Source organism: Oncorhynchus kisutch, linkage group LG11 (assembly GCF_002021735.2).
Source record: "Oncorhynchus kisutch isolate 150728-3 linkage group LG11, Okis_V2, whole genome shotgun sequence".
Lineage (NCBI taxonomy): Eukaryota > Metazoa > Chordata > Actinopteri > Salmoniformes > Salmonidae > Oncorhynchus > Oncorhynchus kisutch.
Window position 1 is genome coordinate 74508779 of NC_034184.2, and position 16027 is coordinate 74524805.

At 47.6% G+C, this 16027-nt stretch overlaps 2 protein-coding genes across 2 annotated transcripts in view; both read left to right on the top strand.

Moving 5' to 3' along the window:
* Positions 1-16027, top strand: part of LOC109900144 (phospholipid-transporting ATPase IB) — a 98801-nt gene that overhangs the window by 35977 nt on the left and 46797 nt on the right. Inside the window, exon 22 of the mRNA XM_031835023.1 lies at positions 3952-4402. Coding sequence (XP_031690883.1) covers positions 3952-4402 — 451 coding nt within the window. The remainder of the gene's footprint in view (positions 1-3951; positions 4403-16027) is intronic.
* LOC116376352 (uncharacterized) lies at positions 8472-12765 on the top strand. The gene is made up of 2 exons (XM_031836332.1): positions 8472-11867; positions 12016-12765. The coding sequence occupies exons 1-2, from the start codon at positions 8648-8650 to the stop codon at positions 12114-12116; spliced, it is 3321 nt and encodes a 1106-aa protein (XP_031692192.1). The 5' UTR covers positions 8472-8647; the 3' UTR covers positions 12117-12765.

The window sequence follows — 16027 nt, forward strand, 5'->3', positions numbered from 1 at the left end:
CCATACATTTTCCCTGACACCCAAAAGTATATTTTGAATACGTAACAGGACAGGAAAATGGTCTAATTCACACACTTATCAGGAGAACATCCCTGGTCATCCCTACTGCCTCTGTTCTGGCAGACTCAGTAAACACATGCTTTGTTTGTAAATGATGTCTGAGAGTTGGAGTGTGCCCCTGGCTCTCCATAAACAAAAAAAACTAGAAAATGGTGCCCTCTGGTTTGCAAAATTAAAAGCAATTTGAAATGATTTATACTTTTACTTTTGATACTTAAGTATATTTAAAACCAAATGCTTTTAGACTTTTATGCAAGTCATATTTTTTTTACATTTGACCTTTGAACTAGGCAGGTCAGTTAAGAACAAATAATTATTTTCAATTACAGCCTAGGAACCGTAGGTAGAACAGGGGCAGAACAACAGATTTTTACCTTGTCAGCTCGGGGATTCGATCTTGCAACCATTCAGTTACTAGTCCAACGCTAGCTGTCTCTAACCACTAGGCTACCTGTCTCTAACCACGAGGCTACCTGTCTCTAACCACGAGGCTACCTGTCTCTAACCACTAGGCTACCGGTCTCTAACCACGAGGCTACCGGTCTCTAACCACGAGGGCTACGGTCTCTAACCACGAGGCTACCGGTCTAACTAACCACGAGGCTACCGGCCTCTAACCACGAGGCTACCGGCCTCTAACCACGAGGCTACCGGCCCTCTAACCACGAGGCTACCGGCCTCTAACCACGAGGCTACGGTCTCTAACCACGAGGCTACCGGTCTCTAACCACGAGGCTACCTGTCGCCCTATTTTACTGCGTGACTTTCACTTTTACTTGCCTCATGTTCTAATAAGGGATCTCTACTTTAAAGTATGACAATTGGGTATTTTTTCCACCACTGCGGCACAGTCTGCTTGCTTTAGTGGAGTAATTTGTCTGTTAGACAGTCTGCAGATAGCAGACTGGTTTTTGGCCTCTACACTCCATTGTCTGTGTGTGTGTGTGTGTAGGTAGGTAGTGTGTAGGTAGGTAGAGAGTGTGTGTAGGTAGTGTTAGGTAGAGAGAGAGTGTGTAGGTAGAGAGAGAGTGTTGTAGGTAGAGAGAGTAGGTAGTGTGTGTAGGTAGAGTGTGTGTGGGTAGAGAGAGAGTGTGTAGGTAGGTAGAGTAGGTAGGTAGAGTAGGTAGTGTGTGTAGGTAGAGTGTGTGTAGGTAGTGTGTGTAGGTAGAGTGTGTGTAGGTAGAGTGTGTGTAGGTAGAGTGTGTGTAGGTAGAGTGTGTGTAGGTAGAGTGTGTGTAGGTAGAGTGTGTGTGGGTAGAGTGTGTGTGGGTAGAGTGTGTGTGGGTAGAGTGTGAGTGTGTGTGTGGGTAGAGAGAGGTGTGTGTGTGGGTAGAGAGAGAGTGTGTGTGTGGGTAGAGAGAGAGTGTGTGTGGGTAGAGAGAGAGTGTGTGTGGGTTAGAGAGAGAGTGTGTAGGTAGGTAGAGAGAGAGTGTGTAGGTAGGTAGAGAGAGTGTGTAGGTAGAGAGAGTAGGTAGTGTGTGTAGGTAGAGTGTGTGTGGGTAGAGAGAGAGTGTGTGTGTGGGTAGAGAGAGAGTGTGTGTGTGGGTAGAGAGAGAGTGTGTGTGGGTAGAGAGAGAGTGTGTGGGTAGAGAGAGAGTGTGTAGGTAGGTAGAGAGAGAGTGTGTAGGTAGGTAGAGAGAGAGTGTGTAGGTAGGTAGAGAGAGAGTGTGTAGTAGGTAGAGAGTGTGTAGTAGAGAGTAGGTAGTGTGTGTAGGTAGAGTGTGTGTAGGTAGAGTGTGTGTGGGTAGAGTGTGAGTGTGTGTGTGGGTAGAGAGAGAGTGTGTGTGGGGTAGAGAGAGAGTGTGTGTGTGGGTAGAGAGAGAGTGTGTGTGGGTAGAGAGAGAGTGTGTGTGGGTAGAGAGAGAGTGTGTAGGTAGGTAGAGAGAGTGTATAGGTAGGTAGAGAGAGAGTGTGTAGGTAGAGAGAGTAGGTAGTGTGTGTAGGTAGAGTGTGTGTGGGTAGAGTGTGGCTAGGGAAAAGTACACACTTCCATAAGAGAATGAGAGGGAAAGAGAGACCGGTTTACAGTACAATGCTTTTCTTGACAATGAGACCATTCAGTAGCACTGTAATTAGTCAGACTGAGTCTATTCAATTAAAACCGTAACTGACGTTAAGGGACCACTCCAACGTAACATTCCTGTCACCCTGAAATTCAACCAATACAGTTGGCTTTATTTCATCCCTCCAACTGTAAATATTGTTTTTTTGACTTAGTATATACTAATTAAAATATGCATTCTTGTAGCTTAATGTGAAGGATGATTGGGCCCTTACCTTGTTCTGTTGTGTGTTGAGTGGGACTGAGTGTCCAGAGGACAGGTCCAGAGAGGTGTGGTGAGAGGACAGGTCCAGAGAGGTGTGGTGAGAGGACAGGTCCAGAGAGGTGTGGTGAGAGGACAGGTCCAGAGAGGTGTGTGTGAGAGGACAGGTCCAGAGAGGTGTGGTGAGAGGACAGGTCCAGAGAGGTGTGGTGAGAGGACAGGTCCAGAGGTGTGGTGAGAGGACCGGTCCAGAGAGGTGTGGTGAGAGGACCGGTCCAGAGAGGTGTGGTGAGAGGACCGGTCCAGAAAGGTGTGGTGAGAGGACAGGTCCAGAGAGGTGTGGTGAGAGGACAGGTCCAGAGGACGGGTCCAGAGAGGTGTGGTGAGAGGACAGGTCCAGAGAGGTGTGGTGAGAGGACAGGTCCAGAGGACGGGTCCAGAGAGGTGTGGTGAGAGGACAGGTCCAGAGAGGTGTGGTGAGAGGACAGGTCCAGAGGACGGGTCCAGAGAGGTGTGGTGAGAGGACGGGTCCAGAGAGGTGTGGTGAGAGGACGGGTCCAGAGAGGTGTGGTGAGAGGACAGGTCCAGAGGACGGGTCCAGAGAGGTGTGGTGAGAGGACAGGTCCAGAGAGGTGTGGTGAGAGGACAGGTCCAGAGGACGGGTCCAGAGAGGTGTGGTGAGAGGACAGGTCCAGAGAGGTGTGGTGAGAGGACAGGTCCAGAGGACGGGTCCAGAGAGGTGTGGTGAGAGGACGGGTCCAGAGAGGTGTGGTGAGAGGACGGGTCCAGAGAGGTGTGGTGAGAGGACGGGTCCAGAGAGGTGTGGTGAGAGGACCGGTCCAGAGAGGTGTGGTGAGAGGACCGGTCCAGAGAGGTATGGTGAGAGGACAGGTCCAGAGGACAGGTCCAGAGAGGTGTGGTGAGAGGACAGGTCCAGAGAGGTGTGGTGAGAGGACAGGTACAGAGAGGTGTGGTGAGAGGACAGGTACAGAGAGGTGTGGTGAGAGGACAGGTCCAGAGGACAGGTCCAGAGAGGTGTGTTGAGTAGACGGGTCCAGAGAGGTGTGTTGAGAAGACAGGTCCAGAGAGGTGTGTTGAGAAGACAGGTCCAGAGAGGTGTGGTGAGAGGACAGGTACAGAGAGGTGTGGTGAGAGGACGGGTACAGAGAGGTGTGGTGAGAGGACAGGTACAGAGAGGTGTGGTGAGAGGACAGGTACAGAGAGGTGTGGTGAGACGACAGGTCCAGAGGACAGGTCCAGAGAGGTGTGTTGAGTAGACGGGTCCAGAGAGGTGTGTTGAGAAGACAGGTCCAGAGAGGTGTGTTGAGAAGACAGGTCCAGAGAGGTGTGTTGAGAAGACAGGTCCAGAGAGGTGTGGTGAGAGGACAGGTCCAGAGAGGTGTGGTGAGAGGACAGGTCCAGAGAGGTATGGTGAGAGGACACGTCCAGAGGACGGGTCCAGAGAGGTGTGGTGAGAGGACAGGTACAGAGAGGTGTGGTGAGAGGACAGGTACAGAGAGGTGTGGTGAGAGGACAGGTACAGAGAGGTGTGGTGAGAGGACAGGTCCAGAGGACAGGTCCAGAGAGGTGTGTTGAGTAGACGGGTCCAGAGAGGTGTGTTGAGAAGACAGGTCCAGAGAGGTGTGGTGAGAGGACAGGTCCAGAGAGGTGTGGTGAGAGGACAGGTCCAGAGAGGTATGGTGAGAGGACAGGTCCAGAGGACAGGTCCAGAGGACGGGTCCGGAGAGGTGTGGTGAGAGGACGGGTCCGGAGAGGTGTGGTGAGAGGACGGGTCCGGAGAGGTGTGGTGAGGAGGACGGGTCCGGAGAGGTGTGGTGAGAGGACGGGTCCGGAGAGGTGTGGTGAGAGGAAGGGTCCGGAGAGGTGTGGTGAGAGGACGGGTCCGGAGAGGTGTGGTGAGAAGACGGGTCCGGAGAGGTGTGGTGAGAGGACGGGTCCGGAGAGGTGTGGTGAGAGGACGGGTCCGGAGAGGTGTGGTGAGAGGACGGGTCCGGAGAGGTGTGGTGAGAGGACGGGTCCGGAGAGGTGTGGTGAGAGGACGGGTCCGGAGAGGTGTGGTGAGAGGACGGGTCATCACAGATGAAAGCAGACAGACTTCTCTCACATCACACTTAAAATAACTGATTGAGGTTCAGGTTAGAGCCACCACTGTGTGTGTGTGTGTGTAACATCTGTAGGCGGGTGGGTTTGTGTTTGTTAGAGTTAGGGAGAACAGGAGCAAATATATATGTATAATAAAAATATAATTCCTAGGCGTGACCTTCTTCTCCTTCCCCCGCTTTCTTTCAGTTTGTTTCCTTAGTTTTTCGGAGGTGAGGCTCATCTCTGTTGATCTTGTGGTTGGTAGTCAGGCGGATGTCTCCCTCCCTCCCCTCTTTTCTTCCCCTTTCCATGTCTCCTTCACGCTGCTATCTATACATCTGTCAGCAACCCCTCTGTACACAGGAAGAGGTGTGTGTGTGTTTTATTTGTGAGATAAACATCTGGAGGTAAAAGGGAGAGACAAAGTGAAATAGATTAAGAGAGAGAAAGAGGGATGGGTACTGGAGAGAGGGGTAGAGGTACTGGAGAGAGGGGTAGAGGTACTGGAGAGAGGGGTAGAGGTACTGGAGAGAGGGGTAGAGGTACCGGAGAGAGGGGTAGAGGTACCGGAGAGAGGGGTAGAGGTACCGGAGAGAGGGGTAGAGGTACCGGAGAGAGGGGTAGAGGTACCCCTCACACCCCCCCCTCTGCCTCACACCCCCCCTCTCCCTCACATACCCCCCTCTGCCTCACACCCCCCCCTCTCCCTCACATACCCCCCTTCCACATACTAACCATACCCCCTCCCTCACATACCCCCTCCGCCTCATATACCCCTCTCCCACAAACTAACCATACCCCTCTCCCACATACTAACCATACCCCCCTCTCCCTCACACCACCCCCTCTCCCTCACATACCCCCTCCGCCTCATATACCCCTCTCCCACAAACTAACCATACCCCTCTCCCACATACTAACCATACCCCCTCTCCCTCACATACCCCCTTCTCCCTCACATACCCCCTTCTCCCTCACACCACCCCCTCTCCCTCACACCACCCCCTCTCCCTCACATACCCCTCCCCCACAAACTAACCATACCCCTCTCCCACAAACTAACCATACCCCTCTCCCACATACTAACCATACCCCTCTCCCACATACTAACCATACCCCTCTCCCACATACTAACCATACCCCCCTCCCACATACTAACCATACCCCCCTCCCACATACTAACCATACCCCCCTCACACATACTAACCATACCACCCTCCAACATACTAACCAATACCCCCTCTCCCTCACATACCCCGTTCCACCTCACATACCCCCCTCTCCAACCTCTCAACCTCCCTCTTACTCATTCTACTCTCACCTCACTGCCTCACTACCGTACCCAACTCCCTCATTCTCTTGTGTGTGCGCGCGCTGAGAGAAGGTGATCTGTGATATGTCACACCATCTGAACCTTTCTGCCCAGCTCTAAATATAAACCTGAGAAGATTTCACACAAGAGCCTGAGAGAAAGGTTTTACAGCGTGTGTGTGAATCTGTGTTCAAGCCTGTTCCCAGCGCAGATGCATATGAAAAATAACATTTTGTTTGGAACTGAAAATGCCTTTACTGAGAGATCTGTCATCCGGTGACATGGAAAAATGTACAGTACTTGATTGCCCCCAAACATAGGGAGTTATTTGTATGAGAGGAATTCATGCAGTGACGTCAGAGATGCCAGTCATTTTACAGTCTACAGTATCTCTTAACTAGTAGGACGATCCAAATGGTTAGTTTTACATTAAGAAAGATACGGGGTGTTAAAAGTTACATAAAGCAATGATGTATGATGATTTACAGTTTACTAATGACTGTTTGACAATGATTTTTAATCAGTTAATATATTAGTTTCCGATCTGTTAGCTAGTGTGTGTGCTTGTCTCTCTGCTGTGACAAGTAGCTGTGGGTTATTAGCACCAACGCGTTAGGCCATTACACTGTTTGCTTCCAGTTGGACTCATTGAGGTGTGTGTGTGTGTGTGAGAGAGAAGCACAGTGTGTTGGTTATTGCTTGGGGAGTGTAATTGTGATGATGTAGGTAGGCTGTAATATCTCATGATTTTGTGTCGGCCTACCTCATAATAACAGTGTGACGACCCCCTCTACACCAAACTACCTCATAATAACAGTGTGACGACCCCCTCTACACCAAACTACCTCATAATAACAGTGTGACGTCCCCTCTACACCAAACTACCTCATAATAACAGTGTGACGACCCCCTCTACACCAAACTACCTCATAATAACAGTGTGACGTCCCCTCTACACCAAACTACCTCATAATAACAGTGTGACGTCCCCTCTACACCAAACTACCTCATAATAACAGTGTGACGGCCCCTCTACACCAAACTACCTCATAATAACAGTGTGACGGCCCCTCTACACCAAACTACCTCATAATAACAGTGTGACGGCCCCTCTACACCAAACTACCTCATAATAACAGTGTGACGGCCCCTCTACACCAAACTACCTCATAATAACAGTGTGACGTCCCCTCTACACCAAACTACCTCATAATAACAGTGTGACGACCCCCTCTACACCAAACTACCTCATAATAACAGTGTGACGTCCCCTCTACACCAAACTACCTCATAATAACAGTGTGACGTCCCCTCTACACCAAACTACCTCATAATAACAGTGTGACGACCCCCTCTACAGCAAACTACCTCATGATAACAGTGTGACGTCCCCTCTACACCAAACTACCTCATAATAACAGTGTGACGTCCCCTCTACACCAAACTACCTCATAATAACAGTGTGACGTCCCCTCTACACCAAACTACCTCATAATAACAGTGTGACGACCCCCTCTACACCAAACTACCTCATAATAACAGTGTGACGGCCCCTCTACACCAAACTACCTCATAATAACAGTGTGACGGCCCCTCTACACCAAACTACCTCATGATAACAGTGTGACGTCCCCTCTACACCAAACTACCTCATAATAACAGTGTGACGTCCCCTCTACACCAAACTACCTCATAATAACAGTGTGACGTCCCCTCTACACCAAACTACCTCATAATAACAGTGTGACGACCCCCTCTACACCAAACTACCTCATAATAACAGTGTGACGACCCCCTCTACACCAAACTACCTCATAATAACAGTGTGACGACCCCCTCTACACCAAACTACCTCATGTGACGACCCTCCCACTCTGTCTGCTGTATTCTCTCTCTGTTATTTCCTTATTAGGATGCTGGTGGGCGGAGTTGGGAGGGTCGTCAGCTTTATGGGAAACACCTGGGCCCGGTGTCTCCCAGGATAAATACACCACTTCCCCATTCATGGAGGAGACTCTCTCCATGCAGAGACCTTTGTAAATTGTGTTGTGGTTCTTGGTGGCATGTTTGTTTGTTTGTTTTCTTTGGCACCTTTCAACACCCTGCATTATCACATTCACGCATGTAAAACACTCACTTACACTACTGATTACTGATTACACACACCATTGTATATTTTCCTTAGTTGCTTTAGTTAATAAATATATATTTTGTTACTCCTTATCTCCACGTTGTCTCCCTTTGTTACGGGCGTTGAGCCGGTTCGTGACAAGTGGGGGCTCATCCGGGATCTTTGAACTATTGGTTTGGGAGACCATGGAGGTACGTGTTTGGTTTGCATATTGAGTTTGATAGGCCCAGTATTGGTTGTCTTTGTTGTTTGGTTTGTGTGTTGCGTTGGAGAGAGAATGGTTAGTTTCCAGGCCCTGCCTAGCCTGAAATTTTGTTCTACTTTCTGTTGGGAAGTCAGTCTGAGGTGGTGAGTAAATCGGCTGTGTACCTCGGTAGGAGATTTGTGTAGGGTAGTGCAACTTGCTACCCGGAGCTATAGCCTTTTTCCCCTGATAGGTTTAGCGACGTGTTTCATTTTTTGGAATATGTTGGGCATGGTTAATGTTTGTTATTTTTGTGTGGTGTCTGTGGACTGAGCAGTTGTCTCGGGGGCACATCCGTGGCTTGGTGGAATTTGCCAGCATGCTGGGGAGTTTTTCCTTGCCAGCGGGCTACAGTGCGTAAATTCCCACCGCAAATCTGCACGAAGACTAGGGTTGAGTTATTGTAGGTTTTGGGGAAGCTCCATATCTCATCTCTCTTCTGTGGTGCTCAGGGTGATTGTCAATTCTCTGGTTGTGGTCTGGTGTGCTCAGCAGAAGGGAAGAGCGAGAATTATTATATTTTTTTTGTGATTATGGCGTCTTATGTAGATAAGTTCATTTGCTCTCCATCAGAGGAATTGTTAGATTTAGGTACTAAAGAACAGCTGTTGAAGGTCGCGGAACACTACAAGGTTGAGATTAGTGATAAACGTCTAAAGAATTCTATTAGGTTGATATTGAAGGCCAATCTGATGGAGAGTGGTATTCTTGAAGTTACCACTGGGCCAGCCTCTGCTGAGGATTTGCCATCTCCCCATAACGTTACAATGGCCATTCCATCGGTTAGCCCTAGTAGCCTTCTTTTTGAACAGCAGAAAGAACTGCTTTTGTTACAGCTGGAGCATGATCGTGAGAAGAGAGAGCATGATCGGCAGCATGATCGTGAGAAGCTAGAGCATGATCGGCAGCATGATTGTGAGAAGCTAGAGCATGATCGTGTAAAATATGAAAAGGAATTGGCATTTAAACAAGATATGGAGCGTGCTAAAATCAAGTTGCAACAAGAACGTATAGAGTTGGTTAGGGAAGGAAAGATCTCAGGGGAGAGTTTGTTTTGGGAAGGTGACCCAGATTTACCTAGGGGTAGTTCTGCTTTTGGTCGTGCCCCAGAGACATTTGATATTGTTGGGAACTTACGGTTATTGCCTCAGTTTAATGAAAAGGACCCCGAGACATTCTTTTCGTTGTTTGAGCGGGTTGCTGACGCTAGGAGTTGGCCTGATTCTGACCGCACTTTAATGTTGCAGTGTGTGCTGACTGGTAAAGCACAGGAAGCATATTCAGCTCTTAGTGCACTAGACAGTACCAGTTATGATAAAGTTAAAACAGCTGTGTTACAGATTTATGAACTGGTCCCTGAGGCTTACCGCCAACGATTTAGAACTTTAAAAAGGGATGATAAGCAGACTCATGTTGAGTTTGCGCGACAGTTATCTTTACAGTTTAATCGCTGGTGTTCCGCATCTGCAGTTGTGACTTTCCAAGGGCTGTGTGATCTGATTATGTTAGAGCAATTTAAGGACACAATTCCTGATCGTATTGCCACGTATATTAACGAACAGAAAGTAAAGAATGTTGCTGAAGCTGCGGTTTTGGCGGACGAGTATGTGTTGACTCACAAAAGTGCCTTTGTAGAGCCCCGTATTCGGAAAGAGTGGGGGCGTTCGGATAGATTTGGGCTTCGCTCACCGAGACACTTTGGTTCACGGGCAGAGTTCTATTCAACTAGGGTTGAGCCTGACTCCCATGGTAAAGCTGACTTTGGGCAGGAGTGTCACTACTGTCAAGGTTCAGGTCATTGGAAAAACGAATGTCCACTTCTCAGGTCAAAGGGTGCTTATGCTAAATCTAAGCCTACCGCGTTAGCTGCACCTGTTCCACATCAGTTCACTCATGACTCATTTTCTCAAGCCCAGGAGAATGTGAAAGTCCATATTGATCCAGACTATTTACCTTTCATTACGGAAGGTTTTGTGTCTATGTTAGGAAGTAAAGACCTAGTGCCAGTGAAGATCCTGAGAGACACAGGTGCCTCTGAATCATTTGTGTTGGAGTCTGTGTTACCCTTTTCTGCTGAGACTGATTCGGGGAATAGTGTTCTAATTAGGGGAATAGGTTTGAACACTCTGTCAGTTCCATTGCATAAACTGATGTTGGATTGTGGGCTGGTGAAGGGTGAAGTTGTTGTGGGGGTGCGTCCTTCGTTGCCTATTGAGGGTATCGACGTTATCCTTGGGAATAACTTGGCTGGTGAGCGTGTATGGCCAGTCGTGTTTCCATCTCTCGTGGTTTCCACTAAGCCGTCATTTGTTGGGATTCCTGATGAGAATGTACAGAGTTTCCCAGAGGTGTTCTCTGCGTGTGCAGTGACACGTTCTATGAGCCGTGGCGAACTGGTTACTGCGCCGACTAATGATAATAATACAAAGTATGTCACTGTTTTCCCTGTTATACCGTTATCTGTAACCCGGTCAGATCTAATCAATGCGCAACGGGATGACCCCACATTGGAAGAGTTGCGTGATCAAATTGTGCCTGTAGAACAAATGGGAGATGTCGCCCATGGCTATTTTCTCCAAGAGGATGTCCTGATGAGAAAGTGGTTGTCTCATGATAGTTGTTTTCTGGGGGAGGCAATTAGTCAGGTTGTTGTACCAGTTAAGCTTCGTGAGTTGGTGTTGGAAACTTCTCACAGCGATGTTGCTGGACATATGGGGGTGAGGAAAACCTACAATCGCATATTAAGACATTTCTTTTGGCCTAGATTAAAGAGGGATGTTTCTGATTTTATCAAAACTTGTCACACCTGTCAATTAACTGGTAAGCCTAATCAAGCTATTAAACCAGTACCATTGTTTCCTATTCCTGTACTCAGCCAACCTTTTGAGTATCTGATTATTGACTGTGTGGGCCCTCTGCCTCGTTCTAAAAAGGGTAGCAGTTACCTGTTCACTGTGATGTGTCAGACCACTAGGTTTCCTGCTGCCTATCCTCTCCGATCTATCACGACTAAATCGGTGTTAAAAGCTTTGACTCAGTTTCTCTCATTGTTTGGAATCCCTAAGGTCATTCAGAGTGATCAAGGATCTAATTTTACCTCTAATCTGTTTAGTCAGGTTCTTCAACAGCTCCATATTAAACACAATTTGTCTAGCGCCTATCACGCGCAAAGTCAAGGAGCACTGGAACGTTTCCATCAAACACTTAAGTCTTTGTTGAGAGCTTATTGTACTGAGATAGATAAGGATTGGGAGGAGGGGTTGCCTTGGTTACTGTTAGCCGCTAGGGAAGTTTCACAGGAGAGCACAGGTTTCAGTCCAAATGACCTTGTGTTTGGACATAGGGTGCGTGGACTTTTATCTGTTCTCCAGGATGACTGGAAGTCTCCCGAGCCTCCTCAGTCCCTATTATCATATGTGTGTGATTTCCGGCGACGACTGTACGCCGCTGGTGAAATGGCTAAAGAGAAGTTATCATCTTCACAGGAGAGGATGAAGGGCATATTTGATCGCCGAACTGAGCCTCGTCACTTTATTCCAGGTGACCAGGTTCTTGCTCTGCTGCCAATTGTTGGTTCTCCTTTTCAAGCCAAGTTTCAAGGTCCATATACAGTGGTGCGCCAGTACACTGAGCAAAATTATCTAGTTGCCACTCCAGAACGGAGGAAAGCACACCAGCTGTGCCATGTAAATCTGTTAAAACCTTATTATGCACGTTCCTCTGAGACTGAACAGTGGGATTCTACAGAGGACGGTAAACCTGTTCTTTTGGCTGATACCGTTGTTTCCTTGTGTTCTTGTCCTGCTAGTTCTGTGCATGAGGAGGAAGATGTTCCTGGTCCTGACGATTGTATATTGCAGGGTAGATTGAAAAATTCAGAAACACTGGATATTTTAGACAGTCTTCTCACTCACCTACCTGTTGATGGGCGGAAAGAGATGGTTGGTCTTATTCAGAGATTTCCAGGTTTGTTTTCTGATACACCTACACGTACAAACTTAATAGAACATGATATTGACATTGGAGGTGCTGACCCCATTCGTCAGCGGTTCTATAGAGTTTCTTCAGAGAAACTACGTTGTCTGGATGCTGAGGTCAAGTACATGCTGGAGAGTAAGATAGCAGAGCCTTCTTTCTCCAGTTGGGCTTCTCCCTGTATCTTGGTCAGTAAACCGGATGGAACAAACCGTTTTTGTACGGACTACCGTAAGGTAAACGGTGTCACAAAGCCAGATTCATTTCCTCTTCCTCGGATGGAGGACTGTGTTGATCAAGTCGGTGCAGCTAGGTTTGTGAGCAAATTTGACCTGTTAAAAGGCTATTGGCAGGTGCCACTGACGAGTAGGGCACGTGAAATCTCTGCCTTTATTACACCTTTTGGTCTGTTCCCTCCTGGTCGTGTGTTCTTCTTTCCTCTTAAATATTGCTTCCTATGCACAAAGGTTGCTGAGGTCTGGGGAGGAGGTTGGTTGGTGCAGGTGGAGGTGTGAACACATAACCCCTCGTCAATTTGTGGCGCAGAAGCTGTGTCAATTTGGAACTTAGGCTGGTATTTTGTTCCGGGGTCCTTGTTGGTCCCCGGTTTTATGGGGGGGAATGTGACGACCCTCCCACTCTGTCTGCTGTATTCTCTCTCTGTTATTTCCTTATTAGGATGCTGGTGGGCGGAGTTGGGAGGGTCGTCAGCTTTATGGGAAACACCTGGGCCCGGTGTCTCCCAGGATAAATACACCACTTCCCCATTCATGGAGGAGACTCTCTCCATGCAGAGACCTTTGTAAATTGTGTTGTGGTTCTTGGTGGCATGTTTGTTTGTTTGTTTTCTTTGGCACCTTTCAACACCCTGCATTATCACATTCACGCATGTAAAACACTCACTTACACTACTGATTACTGATTACACACACCATTGTATATTTTCCTTAGTTGCTTTAGTTAATAAATATATATTTTGTTACTCCTTATCTCCACGTTGTCTCCCTTTGTTACGGGCGTTGAGCCGGTTCGTGACACTCATAATAACAGTGTGACGACCCCCTCTACACCAAACTACCTCATAATAACAGTGTGACGACCCCCTCTACACCAAACTACCTCATAATAACAGTGTGACGACCCCCTCTACACCAAACTACCTCATAATAACAGTGTGACGACCCCCTCTACACCAAACTACCTCATGATAACACTGTGATGGCCCCTCTACACAAACTACCTCATAATAACAGTGTGACGTCCCCTCTACACCAAACTACCTCATAATAACAGTGTGACGACCCCCTCTACACCAAACTACCTCATAATAACAGTGTGACGACCCCCTCTACACCAAACTACCTCATAATAACAGTGTGACGACCCTCTACACCAAACTACCTCATAATAACAGTGTGACGACCCCCTCTACACCAAACTACCTCATAATAACAGTGTGACGACCCCCTCTACACCAAACTACCTCATAATAACAGTGTGACGACCCCCTCTACACCAAACTACCTCATAATAACAGTGTGACGACCCCCTCTACACCAAACTACCTCATGATAACACTGTGATGGCCCCTCTACACAAACTACCTCATAATAACAGTGTGACGTCCCCTCTACACCAAACTACCTCATAATAACAGTGTGACGACCCCCTCTACACCAAACTACCTCATAATAACAGTGTGACGACCCCCTCTACACCAAACTACCTCATAATAACAGTGTGACGACCCCCTCTACACCAAACTACCTCATAATAACAGTGTGACGACCCCCTCTACACCAAACTACCTCATGATAACACTGTGATGGCCCCTCTACACAAACTACCTCATAATAACAGTGTGACGTCCCCTCTACACCAAACTACCTCATAATAACAGTGTGACGACCCCCTCTACACCAAACTACCTCATAATAACAGTGTGACGTCCCCTCTACACCCAACTACCTCATAATAACAGTGTGACGACCCCCTCTACACCAAACTACCTCATAATAACAGTGTGACGTCCCCTCTACACCAAACTACCTCATAATAACAGTGTGACGACCCCCTCTACACCAAACTACCTCATAATAACAGTGTGACGTCCCCTCTACACCAAACTACCTCATAATAACAGTGTGACGTCCCCTCTACAACAAACTACCTCATGATAACAGTGTGGGTGTTAGATGAAGTAATCCTGACAACAGGCACAAGGTTCTTCATTTTTTTATTGAGGTTGCGCTGGGGCAGATGGATGGGACTTTATCTGACTGTGTCCCTAAACACAAACACACGCTCACGTTCTCACACAGTCACACACACAGGGACTTTGATTTGCAGAACTCTGACAACCGGTAATATCCTTTCATTCTCTTTGTTTTGCTCTGCCCTTGTTTGGGAGAAGGTAAATGCAAACAGGAATTCTGGACTAGAAGAGAAACACAAAGTCCAAGACTGAGAGAACAAGAGAGGAGATTTTTCAAGAGAGAGGAGCGACAGCACGTTGCTGGATCAGATTTGGAGTGTGTGCGTGTGCGTGTGTGTGTGTGTGCGCGTGCGTGTGCTTGCGTGTGCGTGTATACATTTTGGAGGGAAGCGGGGGGCAAAAAGAATGTTGGTCTGGGTGAAAGAAAGGGAGTGTGTGTGTGTGTGTGTGTGTGTGATTAGTGTGTAGTTTCTCCCACACTCTGGTCAGTTGACAGAGGGGTCAAATCAGTTCAGATCACAGGGATGAGCTGGGGTCATCTGACTGGAAATAATCCTGTCTTCTCTGTTGGTTCATTGAATCCATCCAGTCTGTATTCAAATCAGATGTTATTATGGGTGTAGTGAAATGCTTGTGCTCCTACAGTGCCACAGTATCTAACAATACACAACAATAACACATGAATCTAAAAAGTAAAAGAATGGAATTTAGACATTTTTAGGACGATCAATGTCTTTGTGCCTGGGATTGTGAATTTGACAGTCTACGTCTATCTGACGTTATATCCTGAACATTGTGAAAGTGTCTGTTTACAGTTTGAATGTACAGTGTATACATGTTCTGCAAAAGTGTTTGTGTGTGGATTAAGTCTTGTATTACTCAAGTGTGTGTATGGATTAAGTATGTATCGTGTGTGTGTTCTCCTGTAAGTGTGTGTGGGCTGTGTGGTGGTGTGTGTCTGCCTGGCCACATGGTTCTCATTAGAGGCAGTGGGATGTTTGTTTTCTCTATTAGTCTGTTCCTTTATTATCAACAACTCCTTCAAAACTGCCCCAAACTACAGCCCAATAAACACAACCAGGGCTGCACGCATGAACTGTGTGTGTGATTTGTGCCTGGGTATCAGTGTGTTTCACAGATTGTGTTGCTACTTATGTATAGAGGTTCATATTGCCCCGAGCAGCAACCTCATTATTAAGATATGGATATCTCCTTCTCCCTGCCTCACTCAATCCTTTCCTTTCACAATGTTGGGCTATCTTTGTCCCTCTACTGTCTCACTCTCTCTTTGTCCCTCTACTGTCTCACTCTCTCTTTGTCCCTCTATTGTCTCACTCTCTCCTCTTTGTCCCTCTTCTGTCTCACTCTCTCCTTTTTGTCCCTCTATTGTCTCACTCTCTCTTTGTCCCTCTATTGTCTCACTCTCTCTTTGTCCCTCTATTGTCTCACTCTCTCCTCTGTCCCTCTATTGTCTCACTCTCTCCTCTGTCCCTCTACTGTCTCACTCTCTCCTCTGTCCCTCTACTGTCTCACTCTCTCTTTGTCCCTCTATTGTCTCACTCTCTCCTCTTTGTCCCTCTACTGTCTCACTCTCTCCTTTTTGTCCCTCTATTGTCTCACTCTCTCCTCTGTCCCTCTACTGTCTCACTCTCTCCTCTGTCCCTCTACTGTCTCACTCTCTCCTATTTGTCCCTCTACTGTCTCACTCTCTCCTCTTTGTCCC